Source organism: Chrysochloris asiatica, unplaced genomic scaffold (genome assembly GCF_000296735.1).
Source record: "Chrysochloris asiatica unplaced genomic scaffold, ChrAsi1.0 scaffold00088, whole genome shotgun sequence".
NCBI classification, from domain to species: domain Eukaryota; kingdom Metazoa; phylum Chordata; class Mammalia; order Afrosoricida; family Chrysochloridae; genus Chrysochloris; species Chrysochloris asiatica.
Window position 1 is genome coordinate 7,312,601 of NW_006408606.1, and position 20,456 is coordinate 7,333,056.

Below are 20,456 nucleotides of genomic sequence, written 5' to 3' on the forward strand. Positions count from 1 at the left end.
ATATGCAGACCAACCCAGAAATGCTGGGAGAACTGGAGGTTCTGACAAAGAATAAAGGTGAGCAGTTTGGTATTTGTTTTGAGTTTTAGAGGTATCAAGGCAAGGAAAGTCGGCCCATCAGAGAAAACCTCCTTCTAGGATTAAAGTCAAAAGGAACTTGTAAAGTCATATACTTGCTGGTGACCACCTGGATCTATGTGTGAATGGAATTGGGGGAAATGCAGCAATGAAGCCAAGGGTTGAGTCTGGATATGGTCTATTGGCACCGTTGACCTCAAGATGAAATAAGAGGGAAGATACACTGGTTCGAAGTTTAAGGAACTGTGTGAACTCCTGAGCCCTCAGGTACTGACTTACCCCATGTGGGCTAAGGCTGACAGTAAGGGTGCCAGCTGGTTTGAAGTGCAGCAAAGTGTGTGTGAACTCCCAAACTTGTAGCTGGTACCCATTTGACCTAGCTTGGATAGCTAGGGCTGAGCTGATTAGAATCTGACAAGATGATGATACAGAGGTTTTATACTCTGAGCAAGTGTCAACTGCTATAATTTATTGGACTGGGCTTTTGCTTATGAATGCAGATGCTTAGAATTTCAATTGGAATGGAAGATTCTTCTTATCAAGGTACATGCTTGTCTCTTCAGTGTACTGGGTTGACAGGGAAGAGCAAATTAGACATTGGCTATTAAAATTTTGGGGCTATAATGGTATGAAGTGGCTGGATTACAAACTTTCAAACTAAGGTGTGCTTAGTTTTCCAATGAGGGGACATGGGAGAATCTGACTAGTTTTCCTCTTTTCCAGATGGGTCTGGTGTAAGGAGTAGGAGATGACCATGCTGATAGGCTTTTATGATTTCAATTGTGAGTAATTGTTAGTAGGATTAATTGTGATTGTCAAAACTATAATTGTAGATGTGTAACTAAAAGGAAGAAGTGATCATTCCCTTCAGGAACAGAGGATCCCAGATCCCAGTACTATCAAGAACGAAGAGCATAGTATGAAAGGAGCTTGGGATCCCTGCTGGGAAAGGCAGCAACATCAGAGACAGAGGCAGCATCATGGAAAGACAGAGCAATTATGCACTTGGCTCATGGACTGAGTAAGGTTGTGTGCCTACAGGCAACAGGCAGGCTTGCAGAACGTGCTTTTGAACTTATGAATGACTATATCATGTTAGGTGCAAGTAGGACTTAACAGTTTTCTTTAACTATGCATGTATTTTATAGGTTTTGAGTTGGCAAGGGTGGACTGTAATGGTCAGAATTTAGTGTCAACTTGAGTAGGCAAGGGTTTCCAGAGGTTTAACGGTTGGGATGTACTTATTCCCATGGTAATGAAAGCTAATACAGGCATAGTTAGCTCTATGATGAGTGGCTATGAGTGGCCTATCAATTAAGGGGATGCTTCCTTAGGGGCGTGGCCTGCTTCCAATATAATGGACACATGGGGGGGATTCTCTCTCTTCTGCTGAGGACCTGGGACTGTGAAATTGTAAACCCTTTTCTTGATAATAAACTTCTCCTCTATAAATATGGAGTCCTGGTGTGGTGCTGCGGGTTACTGTGCCAGACTGCAAAGCCAGTTTGAACTGCAAGGCTGACGGTTGAAGCTCACCAATTGCTCCTCGGAAACCCTATACGGGATCACTATGAGTCAATGGCACTTAACAACAACAACATATGTATATGTGTGTGTGTATATATATACATATATGTATATATATGCAATATATCATGGATTCTGCTTCTCTAGAATATCCAGCCTAACACATAACACAACGGGCAAAATAGACTCCTGGTATAGTGCTATAGGATAAGCACTAGATTGCAGGCCATAAGGTTAGTGGTTCAAACTCACCACCTACTCCCCACAAACCTTGTACCGGGGTCACTATAAGTCGGAATTGCCTTGATGGCACTTAAGAACAAGAATGGGTAAAATATTAAATGATGCAGAAAGCACCAAAAGAAGATATGGAAGGAATACAGAGTCATTGTACCAAAAAGAAATGGCTGATGTTCAGCCATTTTAAGAGTACCATCATGAAGCTCTGGTAGCATAGTGGTTACGATTCGGGCTGCTAACCTCAAGGTCAGAAGTTTGAAACTACCAGCCGTTCCACAGGAGAAAGATGAGGTTTTCTGCTCCTGTAAAGATTTATAGCCTTGGAAACCCTGTGCAGAGTCACTATGAGTTGGAACTGATTCCACAGTACTTAACAACAATAACAACATCATGAAAAAGAATGACAATGAAGGAACAAGACCAAGCTATACTGAAGGCATTAGCAAAAAACAATATTCCAGGAATTAATGAAATACAGATTGAAATATTTCAACAAACTGATGCAGCACTGGAGGCACTCACTCACCTGCTCTATGCCAAGAAATTTGGAAGACAGGTATCTGGCCAACTGATTGGAAGAGACCTATCTATATTTGTTCTCATACCAAAGAGAGTTGACCAAACAGAATGTGGAAATCATTGAATAATATTAATATCACATGTAAGTAAAATTTTGCTAAATATAATTCAAAAATGGTTGCAAGAGTACATCAACAGGGAACTGCCAGAAATTCAAGTGTAATAGCAATTGGAAGAATAGTGTAGGACCAGGCTGAGTTTCGTTCTGTTGTGTATAGGCTTGATATGAGTTGGAGCCAACTCTATGGCACCTAACGTAATTACTGAACAGATAAAGAAAGGATAAAGGTAAGAAACATTTATGAAGCATTTTTATGTGTCACCGATTCTTATGTTTATACTTTTAAAACTCATTTAATCCTTAAAAGAACTTCATTCATTTTTGTGGTTTAAAGAATTAAATAACTTGCCTGAAAATTTTCCCTGAAAGAAAACAGGTAGGATTCAATTAAAAACCTATCTAATTTTAACATTGACATAATCCGCCGCCCCAAATTTATTGTCTCAATTGGAGATTGAATACCCATATGTTAACATGTGAAATAAATGATCACCTATATTATTTACGAAATGTATAGTTGGTATCTGGCTCTTAGATAGATTGCCAATGTCTTTTAGTGAGATGACAATTTCTGAAAGGAAATAAATAACATTCAGATGCAAATAAATATTCAACTCAAATTTTACTGAAATTAGCTGTGGCCTATGTCAGCAATTCTTATTCTGAGTCATGCCTCTATTCTCAGTACATGACATACTAGGTCATCAAGCCGAGTGATAGCTTTCATGTACATATATTTATGATATTTGATTTCCTGTAAGTGGAGAAGATAAAAGCTCTCCTAAAGTAACTAGGATAATTTGATGAGAGACAAATGAATCTGCTACAAATAACTCAAAAAAACCCCACACAAAAACCAACAAAAAAACAAAAATCAAAGTGAAAGAAAACAATAGCAATAACTAAAAAAGACTTCTTATTTCCTCCTGAAATGAATTCCCATCTGCTTTAAAATGCCAACATGTTTTTCCATTCACTGGGAGCCACTGCCAGAAGCCAAAGACAATGAGGTCCACAACCACGAGGGAGTGGTGGGCGGCAGAGTGCTGAAGGATGTGCTGCCTGCTTCAGCCTCTTGTTTGAGGCTGCTCCCTACTGACTTCATTCTCCTTCCAGATGGCGACACACTTCCTCCTGGGACACTCCTGAGGATTAAAAAATGCTTCAATTCTCTGTAAGCCTTCTTCAGACAGTGGGCCTATGTGAGGTTTCATGAAACAAGGTTGATTGGGCAAAACGAAGTACCAGGTAACGAGAGAAAAAAAATTTTAACTACTTCCTCTTCTCCATCTCAGTCGTCTTCTACAACTTTTCAATTAAATATAAGTAAGAAAAGTTCACCATTGTTAAAGGAAACATTCTATGTTTCCAAAAAAACAATTAGAATGCAAGCGATTTCTTCATCTCTGGCTCATCTGGCTAAATTCTTGTTTATATAGCTAACTAACTGTGTACAGTCAAATAAAATTAATTGAACATAATCTTGAATATACTATTCTCCTAAGATAATTAACTGATCAGCATTTATATCAGTATTTAAGGTGCTCTGATAGCAAAGTGGGTTATAAGATGGGATGCTAACTTCAAGCTTAGCAGTTTGAATCTACCAGCAGCTCCTCAGGAAAAAGATGAGGTTTTCTGTTCTCATGAAGATTTAGAGCCTTAGAAATGCTACCCAGGGTCACTATGAGTCGGAACCACCACCACCACCATTTACATTTTTAAACAAAAAGTGGCCACAGAGATACTCCATCTCTGATAAAGAGGGTGTGACTGATAAAGAGGGTGCATACAGTCACAAGGTCAGAAGACTCCTCGTAGGACAAATGAGAACTAAAATCTATTTTTCTTAAGTATAGTTTTTTACCTTCTCCTCCACACAGTTTATCATATATTTGTTAAACATACACTATGTTAAAAATTTCTCTTCTGGGGGATAAATTAGCCTGGGGAATAAATAAGTTACATGAGTGATAAACCGCAGAGCTTGGTAGAAGGCACGCAACTAAGGTCCTGCCTTTTAATTAAAACAACAACAACAAAAACGAATTCAAACTCCTTGGCGCAACTTTCCTGAAATTTTTCTCAGTAATGCAGTTTTCAGTTTTCTTAAAACTTCATAATAAGGTTCTGTGATTGTTCTATAATACACTAAGTCCAATTTCATATTTGCCTATAGGATTCTCCAAATACCTTAATAACCTATTATTAGATGCTATTCTCCTTGGTGTTTTATAAAAAATAGAGAAAAATAACAGCAAGTAAATCAGATGTGCAGTCTACAACCTCTTACTACACACACACACACAAAAAAAGACTAATCTCCTGGTACCAACTCACATCAGTAGTATATAGGAGATATAACTGTATTAAGGAATATAGCCTGTCTGTTTCTTAAGAAACGCATATGGAAAAGCTACAGAATTATTTTAATGAAATTTTAATTTATAAATACGAGGCAGCTTCAAAAAACTCATGGAAAAAAGAAACTAAAGTACAATGTTTCCAGGAACTCATTGAAGGCTCCTTATAAAATTAATCTAAAACAAGAGCTGTGAAAGAAAAGTAAAATGTTTATCTCTCCTAGTTATAGTGGTTTCATATTTTTATGAAGGTTGTTGCTATTCTTATGGAGAGAGTTTTCAGTTATGGGAAGAATGTGTGTTTATTTAACTATTTTTATGAGATAATCTTTGTTAATACATAAGTAGATTAAATAATTTTTACAAAATGATAAATAATGATAACAGCACATCCCTTTCCATTACCCTTTGTACTTCAGGATGCATTTGTGATATCCTAATTTCACTTCTATGCTACCCATAGATATCAGTGATAGTGGTGGTGGTGGTGGTGGTAATGTGTCATGGAGTCAGTTCTGACTTGTAGCGACCTAGTATAAGGCTTCCAAGGCTGTAAATCTTTACAAGAGCAGAAAACCTCGTCTTTCGAACTACTGACCTTGAGTTTAGCAGCCTGAAGAGTAACCACTATGCTCCTTAGGAAGGATTATGCTATTATCTCCATTTCACAGGTAAAGAAATGAAAGTGAAGAAGTGTGTGACTGTTGAAAACTGTTGTATGAAATAACCGAACACAGAATCTCTGATTTCTAGTTTTTCTTTCTAGTATATATGCTAATCTCTAATAACTACATTTTGAGAAATAAAAGAAGCCATATATGAAACAACTGAGTTATAATATAAGCCAGGTAAGAAGAAATTTAACTTAGTGATTTATCTGCCAGGTATGACATTTCCTGTTTTAAGATTTCTTAATAATTTAAAATAGTTAGCAGAAAGCTGTCTTTTCTTGCAAATGGAACCAAGCTACTTCTCTTTCAACAATACATTTTAAGGAGAATCACCTCACCTCTGCTCCTGAATATGTATCTGTTTGGAGGATGAGTTCATCCAGGTCAACACCATCACTAATTGGCATGGAGCGAAGCTGCAGGTTAAAAATTTCCCTTCTTGTTGCTGCATCTGGTAAAGGCACATAGATGATTCTATCAATTCTCCCAGGCCGCATCAAAGCCTATAAAGAAAACGGGGCAACATGGATTAATCAAGCTCATAATGAACATTTCAAATCAGACACCAAAGGGAAGGAGAGATCCAGAATTTTACAACAACTTGCTATTATCTTTACTTAGTAAATAAAACAAGTACTCGAGATTCTGTAATCTACTTTAAATATATCAACAAAGAAACAATGTTCAGAGTACTTTTGGAAACAGAAAAGCAGTGTTTCTGGGAGGCTTTCAGCTTCTCAGTAACTGTCAAGTCAGGAGAAGATTACTATTCTCTTTTCAGGAAAAGTGTATACAAATTAGACTTACTATATAAAAAGGAAGTTAGTAAATTATTGCCATGAAAGCAAAGATTTTGACATAATTCTGTCCTTGTGTTCCTTTATTTATCACGCAAGAGTTACTCTCCATCCACAATCATTAATAACATACCAGACTGAGTAGATTTAGCTTCCACCACTCATCAGTGTACTGTGGTGGCCTGTGTGTTGCTGGGATGCTACAAGCTATGCCACTGACATTAAATACAAGGAAGTCACCCATGCTGGACAGGTTTCAGCAGAGCGTCAAGACTAGTAAAAAGGAATGATTAGCCACTGAAAACATTATGAATAGCAGTGAAACACTGTCTGATTTAATGCCGGAATATGCTTGCAATACACTCGAAATAAGACTGTGGAAGAGCTCCCTCCTCAAAGTATATTTGACCTTAATGCTGTAGATTCAGAAACGCTTTTGGGATCTTCATTTGCTGAATGGGACACACTCAAAATGAGAAGAAACAACTGGAAACATGCATTAATAATCAGAATGTGGAATGTACCAAGCATGACTATAGGAAAATTGTAAGTTATCCAAGATGAAACAGAATTATAAAGATAGACATCCTGTATCTTAGTGAATTGAAATGGGCAGTTATTGGCCTTTTTGAATTAGACAACCATGCGGTTCACTACACTGGAAAGGACATTTTTAAGGAATGACATCACAGTCACAGTCAAAAAGAGCATCGCAAGATCTATTTCAATACAGGAAAGGCAGTAAAAAAAATAAAGAAGACAAAAATATCTACAGTAGGCAGATGTATGGAAACTGAAGTCTATTACTGGTTATCAAGAGTAAGTCCTTAATACAAAACAATATAGGTAGACTGACTGATTACTACAAGAACAAGCAAGTTACTTGCCTAGGAGACTTCAAGCCAAGAGGACAGGTCCCCTCAGAGCAAACCCCCTTCCAAGACAAAGACTCAATGGGAATACACGCTCTGATTGGTGACGATGTTCAAAACCCATAAGGGGAAGTGAGGGAAAAACAGCAATGAAGCTGCGAGCTAAGCCCTACAACGTTCAATAGACTCCTGTGAACCCGGGTGGAGACCTGGTTGGCCAGCAGTGTGGCAAGATCTGGGGACTCTTGGGCCCAGAGTCAGTGACATAGCCACAGAGGACTAGAATGGAGAGTGAAGTGTCCAGCTGATAAGAAGAGAGGGCATATGCACAACAGATAATAACCACTTGACCTGGCTTCAATGACTGGATGATCAGAGCTCAACTAGAAGAAGAAAGAAGAGGAAAAAAAAGAATAATCTGATACAATTTGATGAATTTGACCTATACCTATGGATGCAGTAGCTCAAAAGAGGGAATAAATCTTTATAGCAAGGATCATTCCCACCCCCTCGAGACACAGAGTAGACAGGGATGGGCAACTTGGACATTGACTACCCAAAATGAGGGGCTACACAGGCAAGAAGTGATTGGCATACAAGCTTTCAAGGGGGAACCTAGATCTAGAGGGCCTGGAGGAAGGTAGAATATCCATTGAGTAGTATACAATCTGTCTAGGTGGGGCTGATGAACGGAGATGTAGATAGGTCTCTTGTGATCCAACAATATAAATGGTGTAAATGTAAAACTCACTAGAAGGAGTACACAAGAATCCAAATGACTACATCTGTGGGAAGAGATGAAGGAGAAGCTTAATATCACCAGTCAAAACAAGGATAGGAACTGACTTTGGAACAGACCTTCAATTGCTTAGATGCAAATTTAGGCTGAGGCTCAAGAAAATTAAATCAAGTTCATAAAAGCCAAATTATGACTATGAGTATATACTCCCTGAATATGGTAAAGAACAGATTTGATATATTAAAAATTAACAACTGAAGACCAGAATAGATGTGGTATGACATCAAGAATATTATATTTGAAGAAAGCAAAAGATTAAAAAGACATTGAAAGAAAGCAACTGAAAGAAATAAGGAAGTAAAAGAGCTGAACAGAAAATTTCAAAGGGCATCTCGAGATGATAAAGTCAAGTATTATAATGAAGCATGTAAAGACCTGGAACTAGAAAACCAAAAGGCAGGAACACACTCAGCAGCACTTCTTTCTCTCAAACTGAAAGAAGTGAAGAAAAAATTCAAGCCTCGGATTGCCACATTGAAGAATTCTATGGACAAAATGTTGAATGACATAAAAAACATCCAAAGAAGATAGAAGGAATATACAGAGTCAGGATAGAAAAAGAAATGGTCAATGTTCAAGCATTTCATAGGTAGTATATGATCAAGAACCAACAGTATTGAAGGAAAAAGTCCGAGCTGCATTGAAGATATTGGTGAAAAACAATGCTCCAGGAATTGATGGAATATAACTTGAAATGTTTCAGTAAACTGATGCAGCACTGGAAGCGCAAACTAGTCCATGTCAAGGAATTTAGAAGACAGCTACTAGACCAGCCAAGTGGAAGAGATCAATACTTGTGCCCCCACAGAATGTGGAGATGTCACATGTAAGTAAAATTTTGCTGAAGATAATTTAAAAATGATTGCATAAGTACACAGAAAAGGAATTGCAGAGATTTAAGCTGGATTCAGGAGAGGATGTAGGACTAGGGTTATCATTGCTGATGTCAGATGGATCTTTGTTGAAACCAGAAAATATCAGAAAGATGTTTACTTGTGTTTATTAACTATGCAAAGGCATTTGACTACATGGATAATGAAGAACTATACATAACATTGGGAAGAATGGGCATTCCAGAATATTTAATTGTGCTCATGAGGAATGTAAACCAAGACAGAGGCAGTTGTTAGAACAGAACAAGAGAATAACTGAATGGCTTAAAATTAAGAAAGGTGTGAGTTATGGTTGTATCCTTTAACGATATACATGCTGAGAAAATAACCCGAGAAACTGGTTTATATGAAGAAAAATCTGTGATCAGGATTGGCGGATGACTCATCAACAACTTGTAATATGCAGATGATACAACTTGGCTTGCTGAAAGGAAAAGGGCTCAAAATACTTACTGATGAAGATCAAAGACTTCAGTATTGATTGTTCCTCAATGTAAAGAAAACAAAAATCCTCACAACTGAACAAATAAGTAACATTATAATAAATGGAGGAAAGACTTAAGTTGTCAAAGACTTCATTTTGATTGAACTCACAATCAACACTCATGTAAATAGCAATAAAGAAATCAAATGACATTACTTTGGGAAAATCTATTGCAAAAAAAGTTGTTTGTTTTTTTTTTAATAAACTTTTTATTGTGAATTGGGTGAAGGTTTACAGAGCAGATCATCAGGTTTTACATTCAGAAACTGAAACACCCTCCATGTACCAACATGCAAAACTGTCTTTAAGGCGCTAAGAGCAAAGATGTTAGGTTGAAGACTAACGTGCACTTGACACAAGTCATGGTATTTTCAATCACTTCACGTTCATGTGAAAGTTGGGCAATGAATAAGCAAGATCAGAAAAGAACTGATGAATTTGAATTATGGTGATGGTGAAGAATATTCAAAGTGTTGGACTGCCAGAAGAACAAATATGTCTTGGATGAAGTACAGCAGAATGCTACTTAGAAGACAGTAAGACTTCGTCTCTGCACCCACTCTTCATAGCCATTAGCATAAATTCAAAGGCAGCAATTTTTCTTTGGTCTTCCCTATTCATTGGCCAGCTTTTACAATGAATGAATCCTGGGCTAGGTTAGGCGTGCTTTAGTTCTCAAAGTGACATCTTTGCTTTTTAACACTTTAAAGCTAAACTTGTTGCTGTTGTTGTTAGGTGCTGTACAGTTGTTTCTGACTTAGAGCCATTCTATGCACAACAGAATGAAACATTGCCTGGTTTTGTGCTATCCTGACAATTATTGTTATGCTTGAGCCCACTGTGTCAACCAATCTCATTGGAGATCTTCCCTCTTTTTCAATGATCTTTCACTTTACTAACATGACATCCATTTTCCAAGGACTGGTCCCTCCCATCAATATGTTCAAAGTATGAGACACGAACTATCCCTGTCCTCGCTTCTAAGGAACATTCTGGTTGTACTTCTTTAGAGCTACATTAACAAATGCACAAGAACAAACATGTTCTTCTCTGAGTCCACTGTGTTTTCAATATTCTTCGCCAACACCATAAATCAAAAGCATAGATTCTTTTATGGCTTTCCTTATTCACAGATTGGTTTGTTCTTTATTTTTTTTTTAAATTGTGAGCCAAGTGACAGTTTACATGGGAGAATATCGGCTTTACACTATCGTTTCATTGCAATGATTACAATCTCGTCTGTGCATCATCATTCAACAGTATTTGCTTCCATCCTGGTTTTTTTTTGTTGTTGTTGTTGTTGTTTTTCTTTCTTGTTGTTGTTTTTTCTTGGGGGGAGTGGGGATGTACACAAAAACACTCAGGAATATATAATCATTTAAACAAAGGGCACATTCTTCCTGTGTTCCTGTATCCTGGCCACCAGCACTCAGTTCCTCTCTTTCCATGAGTCTAGAGTCCTCAGCTGCTCCCTCTCCTCATGTCTTCATTTTTGCTTCTATCTCTGGTGTCGCTGCTTCTCTGGATAGGGTCCTGCATTCCACTTGTACTCTTCTCCCTTGATGGTCCTAGGGTCCTCTGCTTCTGGACTGTAAGATTAACTACTCCCCCATTTTTGTTACAAAACTTCTACTTTTACAGTTGTGACCATCGGAATTAGTCATGATAACAATTACCCACGATTGAATCATAAGAATCCTATCCCCATCTCTTTTCACCAGACCCATCTAGACAAGATGGAAAGATTGGTTTGTTCTTTTGGCAGTCCATGGTACTTTCAATATTCTCCTCTAACACCTTAACTCAAATGCATCAATTCTTCTATGATCTTTATTCACTGCCCAACTTTCACATGCATATGAGGTTACTGAAAATACCATGGCTTAGTTCAGGTATACCTTGGTCATTATTATACCCCCATTAAGACAAAGATGGTAGTGTTGGTGGTTACATGCCATGGAGTCAGTTCCGACTCATAGTGACCCTGTATAGGGTTTCTGAGGCTATAAATCTTTATGGAAGCAGAAAGCTTCATCTTTTTCCTGTGGAACTGCTGGTAGTTTTTAACTGCTGACCTTGAGATTAGCAGCCTGACTCGTAACCACTAGTGAAGCTTAATCTACAAAAACTCCAGAAGCTGGACTGAATGTTAAATCAGTCCTTTTAAATTTAATTATTCTTTCAATACAACTAGATCTTCATTGTTAACGGACTTTTAGATTAAAATAACTCTTGTTCTGAAAATGACGTAAGTAAGAAAATAAAGTTAAAGAATTATTCCTCTAGAAATCATTTTAGTTGGTGGGGATATAGCTATGCATAGCTTAACTATATATATATATATATATATATATATATATATATATGTTTGTTTGTTTTGTTTTTTTAAAAGTTGAAGTTATCCTTTTCACCCTTCTGGGAAAACTCAAATATTAGGCTATTTTAAAATTTCCGTTCTAATAGTTGAAAGAACATCATAGCAAAGGATATAGAGAGTATACACGCCATCTAAGACACTAGAACAATGCTCAGCATGCAACCAGTGCTTTTATTTTTTAAGTTGTTGCTGTTCCTGGGCAGTGCAGGTTGAGTTCACTTCAATGATTATAACACTGTCTGGGCCAACAGCCAGTTAGGCCTTTCTGGCCTGATCTTGTCAGTGAAAGTTATACTTAAAAAAAAAAAAAAAAAGTAGGAAAAAGCCTTCCTTCCTGTAGAACCTTGAATGTGTTACCACCCTTCCTAGAATTTCTTTAAAACTGTTCTGGTATATTAATGTAGAGGAATGTTTTCTGGATGATGGAATGTTTTCTCACTTTCAAATCACCATATGACAAGTCTCTCAATGATTAAACAAGTTGAATCCTTTTAATTCTTCAGAATTCAAGGTCATGGGTGAGTTAATGCGCCAGACTGCAAAGCCATTTGAACTACAAGGTCGGTGGTTCAAGCTCACCAGCTGCTCCTTGGAAACCCTATACAGGGTTGCTATGGGTCGGAACCGACTCGACGACACTTAACAACAACAATAACAGTAAACTATTCTTCAGACTGTAAGATCATAGATATTGTCACCTCTAAGTTAAAATTCTATTTTAAAAAATTATAGAGAAAGCTGCCTTTTCGAGAACTTATTCAAGACCAAGTCTCTATACATCTAAGAACCTCAGTTTCTTCACATGTGAAAATCAAGGTGATACTTTAATTATAGAGGCTTCCGTGCATCTGGAAAGAATTCTCCTCATAATACACATTGCAAACACATCCCTACACAATTTTACAATTTCAAGAGCTTACCAGAAATCTGCTTCTGCACCCTGACTAAAAATCACCATATGAAATTAACATATGTAATAGTTTTTTCAGTCTTTTATATTCTAGGAGTCACATTCTGACCAAGGGAAATACCCAGAGTTTAGCAGTCCATAAGCATTATTAAATATACAATTTGTTTATCATAAAACAAGTACTATTATGTTTATTCCTGGTACTTCACATGAAAGAAGGAGTCTATCTAAATGTATACAAAGTTACAAGGCTGTCTTTTCTGGTTTTTTTTTTTTTAAATATTGGTACTCAATATTGGTACTTCGTAATTTATCAGATGTTCAAATCTAATTTTAATTTGCATAGATATGTTTGTTGTGAATCAAAGTGTTAAAATAAATACTTTGGACACTCAGATTCCACGGATTCTCATTCACATAAAATGATCAACAAAGGTGTAGATGTAAGAGCAGGGAGTGCCTTTTTCTAGGAAAGAAAAACAGCAGTAACCTTCACACTTTACTTAAAACATACCAGTGAATCCTGATTCATGGAGAAAAATGGTTCCAGAAATTAGAGACAAGTGGAGCATTGGTAACAGCTCTGATTTACTTCAAAGAAACCTTGTTTTTATTCTCACATCTCTTTCTCTTTAAATCCAACTAATTAATGTTGTTGTTGATAAGTACCATCAAGCCAATTCCAAATAACAGCAACTCTGTACAGGGTTTATGAGGAGCAGCTGATGGATTCGAACCTTGCAGTTTGCAGTCTAGTGCTTATGCTACAACACCACACCAGGAGCCATGGTTATTGCTACTTGTTAAAATTCTTTTGAATTATCATTACTACTCAGTCTTTCTTATATTTCTGTATTTGTTTACTGTCTGTCTTCCCCATCGGATTGTAGACTATGTATAATGGTAGGAGTCATATTCATTGTATTCAAATTATATACTCAACAGTGCCACACATACAAATCACCAATAAATGTTCACTCCTGAAGTCAAGCCAACATAGTTTCTTGTCGAGTATCAAAACTGCCTTGCTAGTGTTGTTTTTTTTTAATTTCCAGACTTAAATCTTTTCATGTTTCTCCATCCCTTTATCTATATCACTGCTAACTGGATCATTCTAATTACAAACTCTGTAAATCCCCATTTTTAAACTATTTAAGGAGCACTTGGTGGGTGTGAATTGCTAACATTGTGGTTAGCAGTCCAGTGCTATCCTACAGTGTTACACCAGGACTCCCCCAAACAACAACTGTTGTTGTTAAGTGCTGTCAAATTGGTTCTGACCCTGAATAAGGTTTCCAAGGAGCTGCTGGTGAGCTTGAACCACCAACTTTGCAGTTCAAATGGCTTTGCAGCCTGGTACATTAATCCACAGCACAAAACCAGGAGTCCCAAATAGGCTCTATTAAAATGAGGAAAATATGAAAACCTATTTTTGTATTTTGTACAGCCTTTATATTAGTAAGCTTTTGCACAACACATAGTCTGGTATCTTTTGACTTTATAGTAAAATCTGAGTAAGTATTAATGGTGTATTATAAGGGAGCTTCTAAAAGTTCATGGAAAAATACTGTTATCTTTTAATTCCATTTTTCCACTAACTTTTTGAAGCCCCTCACACTGTATTACACACACACAAACACCCTTAGACAAATAAGCCTATTGAGAAGCGTATACTTGATGCCATGTACAAACAAGAAGCTGTTTCCAGAAAAGCCAAGGATATGAAAGCTTTATTTTATTTCTGTTTTTAAAAACTATTATTGGTTCAGGTAAGGTAATTATCTAATCTTAAAACTTAAAAAAATTCCAGAAATACTCTTCTGACCCAAATGATCTGGGTCTTGAGTTACAAAGAGGTATAATTTACCTGGTTGAGAAGGTGAAAAAAGGTTGAACAAATACTATGTGCAAAGAAGTGAAGGTGTGGCTGAGAATAAAAGGGCAAAAGGTTTGCTGTGGTCACACTGTTGGGCAGATTTTCCAGTTCGTTTGTCTTGCGAATGGATTAGAGGTATGCTTAAGATGGTGCTTCTAAGTTCTTATCGTTGTTGTTATGTGCCATGGAGTCTGTTCTGACTCTTAACGACCCTGTACAGGGTTTCCAAGGCTAACAGAAAGCCTCATCTTTCTCCCGCAGAGAAGCTGGTAGTTTCGAACTGGTGACCTTGTGGTTTGCAGCCTGATTCGTAACCACTACGCTATCAGAGCTCCATAGGAGGGCTAAAAGGCAGTCAGATAGAAATTTTATGTGGTTAGAAAGATCGGGAAGGCCTGGTGAAATATACTTGGGGACATGAGTATGAAAGTAGACTAAGTTAAAAAAAAAATGCAGGTATGATTATATTACATATGATACCTTATACTCAAGGAGTTTGGTCTTTATATCATAAAAAGCATAAATAATAAAAAGTCACTGCCATTGAATTGATTCTGACTCATGGTAACCCTGAGAGGACAGAGTACAACAGTCCTTATACAGTTTCTGAGGACATAAAGCTTAATAAAAGCAGATTGTTTAATGTTTCTCCCACAGAAAAGCTGGTGAGTTCAAGCCAACATCCTTTGGTTAGCAGTCCAATGCTTAACCCACTGTGTCACCAGAGCTCCTTCTTTATTTCAGAGTCCATAGGAAATTGTGGAGGGACAGGTCTAGCTTTTTGTTGAAAAAAGTAAAGAACTGGTAGCTGTGTGAACTTAGCATAGTAATAAAGTACAACTTCCAGTTAAGTAGCTAGTAAGATCTCAAGGTCCCAAATTAGAACATGAATAATAGCAGAGACAGTTAATGGATAATTTAGGAGATACCTCTGAAGTGGAACTGCCAAAAGTTTTTAGGTTATTATTAGACATTTGTCTCTTCTGAAAATGCCTCTGCATTTTATGAAAGAAGTAAAGGATAAAATAAGATTTCCTTTAGATAGCTTTGTATTTATTCTATAAAGAGAACAGTACCTGCCAAATTAAATTTGGGTCATACAATATGTCAGTATTTCAGTTTTCAACTGCTGGCAAAGCTTTTTAAACATTGCAATTCGTATCACAACTATTTAAAATACTCAAGTTACTCCCAGAGTTGAGAGAATCTTATAGTGCTCAGCTTGAGGCCTCACAGAGCAGTTCAACTCCACAAACATGTCCTGAGTAGCTACTATATGCCAGGCACAGGATTAGGTGCTAGGGTTACAAAGCTCTTTGTTCTTTGAAAAATGGTTCTTTTAAAACGGATTTCTGTATGACAACATCTGAGCATGTGTTTGTATTAAAACAAATAAATCAATCAGTCTGTAGGCTATCTGTCTAATTTTGGGCTTGCTCAGTTCTGTAAAAACCCGTAGCACTGTGCAAGAAAAGACTTGATGTATTTGACAGCAGGTGTTCAGGAAGAATGTACCAAAGTAAATGACAGTACTTGATGATGAGGATAAAGGAGTGAAGGGAACAGAACAAAACCAATTCAATATACATATGCATATATAGACATATTATTTTACTAGCACGATATATTCTTCATCTATTCCTACTTAAAGGGCCCTTTTATAAATCCAGAACTATATTTATCTAGAATAAATCTTACTTCTTCCTCTAGTAAAATGTGAATCATTTTTTTTAATGAGTCAAATCAAAGTAATACAAATTAATCTTTCAAATACCTCTACAAAATTCATTCTTTAGAAAACTTTCCATAAGCCAGAAATGGTGGAAGGAATCTTTTTTACATAAATATACCTGTTTTATGATAACAAAAATTAAATAATCCCGTAAGTCTTTAACATGAGGTGAAAGCTTGCAAAGAAGGGGAGGCAATCTATCCCCTGCTTATTTCTCTAGAATCTTCGTTTGCCACTATTTGATCTCTCCATGACCTTTATTTTCTATCAATACTGAACTCCTATGGCAACCATAGGAAACTAATTGAAATTATTATATGTTAACTTTATATAAAACGTTTGTCAACTTAGAATAGAAGTTACTAATCCTCATTGTATATCACAGTTACCCAGTGAATTTATATCAACCTTCCTCCAGAGAAATTTATTGTATTAGTCCAGGTCTAAAACTTCACAAGTGATTCTAATGTGTAGTCATGTTAAGTAAGGCACTGCTCAGGGATTCTCAAACCAGGGTGTACAGGAATCATTCAAATTATTTGTCAATTTAGGAGCGTCCCCATGCCCTATACAGGGTTGCCATGAGTCAGAATCAACTTGATGGCACTCAACAACAACAACAACCATGGCCTGTATATACCCAATATGGACACATTACGTTTGCAGGCAGAAGCCAGAATTCTGCATGTTTAACAAGCATGCCTGATGCACAGAATTTGTAGATCAGAATTTGAGAGAGATGGCTTGAAAAAAATCTTACAGGTAAACTTAAAAAAATCTGCATTTTAAAGTTTTTTAACTTAAATTTTTAATTGATTCATTCCCCAGCAATGAATCAATTAACTTTAATTGCTTTTATATCTTAGTTTTCTAATCTGTAAAATGGGGATATTTCTACTGGTATTACCTAACTCAAAGGTTTCCTGGAAGTACTTTGTTAACTCTAACTCTTCGTATGATCCTAAGATGCTAACTCTTTTGGAAGGTTCAAATTACACCCGATTTGCCTTTCTAAAAAATGTAGCTAATAAATAATAACAAAAGTCAAGTCCCACAAGCAATACACATATCATAATTTAAGAACTATTTAAACTATGTCAATGACTTTTTGAAATCAAACCTGCAGAATGAAGGGTTTCCAAAAAACTAGTCATATACTGTAGGGGTTACACAATGGCTCATAGGTTGATGTATATTAGTAGCTATATCCCCTACAAGGAGCTCTGGTAGTATAGTGGTTATGAGTTGGGTTGCTAACCTCAAGGTCAGTACTTCAAAACTACCAGCCATTTCATGGGAGAAAGTTGAGGCTTTCTGCTTCCATAAAGATATACCACCGCGGAAACCCTATACAAGGTCACTATGAGTTAGAACCGACTCCATGGCACACAACCAACTAACAATATTCCCCTCACTATCCAGAAAATTTCCATTATCTAAAGTTTATTGGACAGGTTCAGGAAAGAGATTATCTGTGAGCCCCCGAAATTCTAGAGCAAACTTTGTACGTAAAAATTTTCTATGTGTACTTTTCAAAAGAATATATTCAGATTCTCAAGAGAATCTACTGTCCACAGAGGTTAAGAGCAATTATTTATCCCCAGATATCTACATCCTAAGACACAGGGTTATATCATCCCATTATGAAAACTTTTTATGGAGAAAAAAATGTCCACTGTGCGTTATTTCCAAATACTGGTGCCCTGGTTTAAAATAAACCCATTTAAGAATGTTCGATTGGATTTCCAGTGTTTTCTAAGTTGATCAGGTAGAAAAAAAGAAAGAATACTTCCATGGAAGCAGCAGTATTTATAACCAAAAGTTAAAAATCTCAAAAAAAAAAAAAAAGCCCCAGTTACACTGCCATTAAATTTAAGTAGAAAAGGAATTCGGTTTTCCTGTGGGAATATGTTTTGTGGTTCCTGGGTAGTGAAAACAGCAGCATTTCCTTAAATGGTCAAGTCCAAATGTAAGTACTGAGAAAGGATTGATTTTACATGTCTAAGACATCTCATTATTCAGTCACACCAAGTGGTCAAACCCCAAAATAACCTAGATTCCACACTGTGTTTACCCTATCTTTAGCAAAGGCTATGATTGTGGCCTTTCCAAACTCTAGAGTTAAGAAAAGTTGTTTGATTATCTTTGACAGCACACGTTCATCTCTATCTAGTATAGGCTAGACAATTGAGATTGAAGGTTAGGTCATATTATCACCACCTTCAGAAGAAAATGACTCCTAGGCCAGTCATTTCCAAACTTTTTTGACCATGCATCCATATTAGGAAAAACAACTGTGTCCTTTATCCAATGTGCATATATTTATTCAGAAAGCATATACATATATTCCTATAACTACTGTTGCAGTTCAGTGTTGCAGAGTCAGTTCCAACTCAGCGACCCTGCACAGGGCTTTTGAGGCGTGGCTGGTGTGTTTGGACCACAGACCTTGTGGTTTAGCAGTCCAGTGCTTAGCCTACAGCGCCACACCAGGACTCCAGTGGTGTAGCATTTTAGAAATGGAGGAAACTTTTTTAATACTAGTATGCTTTGGTTTCTTCTTTTATTTTCAAATTAAGAAAAAAATATTTTTGTTTTACAAGTATATAGATTATACTTATCTTTCATGGTTGACATTATTACTGACTATATAATAAAATATATTTTGATATGTTACTATATTATAAAACACACAAAATATACATTACTTAAGAATTCAACATAAAGAAAATCATGAATACAAGTTTCTGATATTTTCTTCCTTCATCCTATTGGAATACAGGGTCTGTGTATGCATCTTTAGACATCTCACTACTGTGAAAGCAGCAGCATATACCTAAGCTTATGCAGTCCAGAGACCCAAACTGTCATCTCTCTATTATGATTGCTAACCAGTGTCGGTGGTCCAAACCTATCAGCTGCTTCTTTGAAACTCTATGCAGTGTCATTATGAGTTGGAAACAACTCTATGATACTAACAATAACACAATAACATCCACTGAGAAGACTGAAGCCCAGAGAGGTTGAATTCACGACAATAGTCATAAATGATTAAGTTGTTAAATGCTGTCAAGTTGATTCTGACTTATAGCAACTAGGTTTCTGAGGAGCAGCTGGTAGTTTTGAACTACTAACCTTTTGGTTTGCAGCCCAGTGCTGATCCTATAGTGTCACACCAGAAGTCTACATGAGTAAGTGATAACTCAAAATAAGCTACCTCTTTGTTGCACAAGACCTCTTTAAAGTATCAAGAGCAAAGATGTCAGTTTGAGGACTAAGGTGTGCCTCTTACAAGTCATGGTATTTTCAATCACCTTATATGCATGTGAGAGTTCGACAATGAATAAGTAAGATCACAGAAGAATTGATACATTTGAGTTATGGTGTTGAAGAATATTAAAAATACCATGGACTGCCAGAAGAACAAACAAATCTGTATTGGAAGAAGTAGTCAGAATGCTCCTTAAAAGCCAGGATGGTGAGACTTTGTCTCTCATACTTGACATATATTACCAGGAAAGACCAGACCCTGGAGAAAAAAATCATGCTTGGTAAACTGGCTGGTTAGCTAAAGAGAGGAACAACCCCAATGAGATGGATTAGCACAGTGGTAGCAGCAATGGACTCAAACATAACAACTGTGAAGATGAGGCAGGACTGGGCAATTTTCATTCTGTTCTGCATAGGATCCACTAACAACAACAGAATAAATATTTGAATGGTTCATATTATAATATTACTGAGCTACTAAAGAACTGTGATAAGTGCTTAACTATGGAAATTTCTGCATTCCTTAGAAGAACACTTAGAAGTAGATGTTATATCCAATTTGCAAGAAAGGAAATAGAGGCTTAAATAATAGCAACTTATTTTTTACAAGTTAAATAATAGCAAAAAGTGAAAGGAATATTAAGTAGTAAATTTGGAATTGGAACTAAGATTTGATGCCATTACTTCAGGTCTTGGTAACTTAACTGTATTACATTGTTTCATCTTGCTACCCTAAGACTGGAGTCCTTGTGTGGCACTGTAGGATTAGTACTGGACTGCAAGTTTTGAACTGCAAGGTCTATGGTTCAAATTCACCAGCTGCTCCTCAGAAACCCTTGACAGAGTGACTATGAATCAGAACCGATTCGACGGCACTTAACAACAACAACAACCCCAATACTAATTTCTACTCAATTAAAAATACTA

The 20,456-nt window shown here is 36.7% G+C and overlaps 1 protein-coding gene across 1 annotated transcript in view; it reads right to left on the reverse strand.

Moving 5' to 3' along the window:
- Window positions 1–20,456, reverse strand: part of SPATA5 (spermatogenesis associated 5) — a 520,157-nt gene that overhangs the window by 109,492 nt on the left and 390,209 nt on the right. Inside the window, exon 16 of the mRNA XM_006866265.1 lies at window positions 5,858–6,022. Coding sequence (XP_006866327.1) covers window positions 5,858–6,022 — 165 coding nt within the window. The remainder of the gene's footprint in view (window positions 1–5,857; window positions 6,023–20,456) is intronic.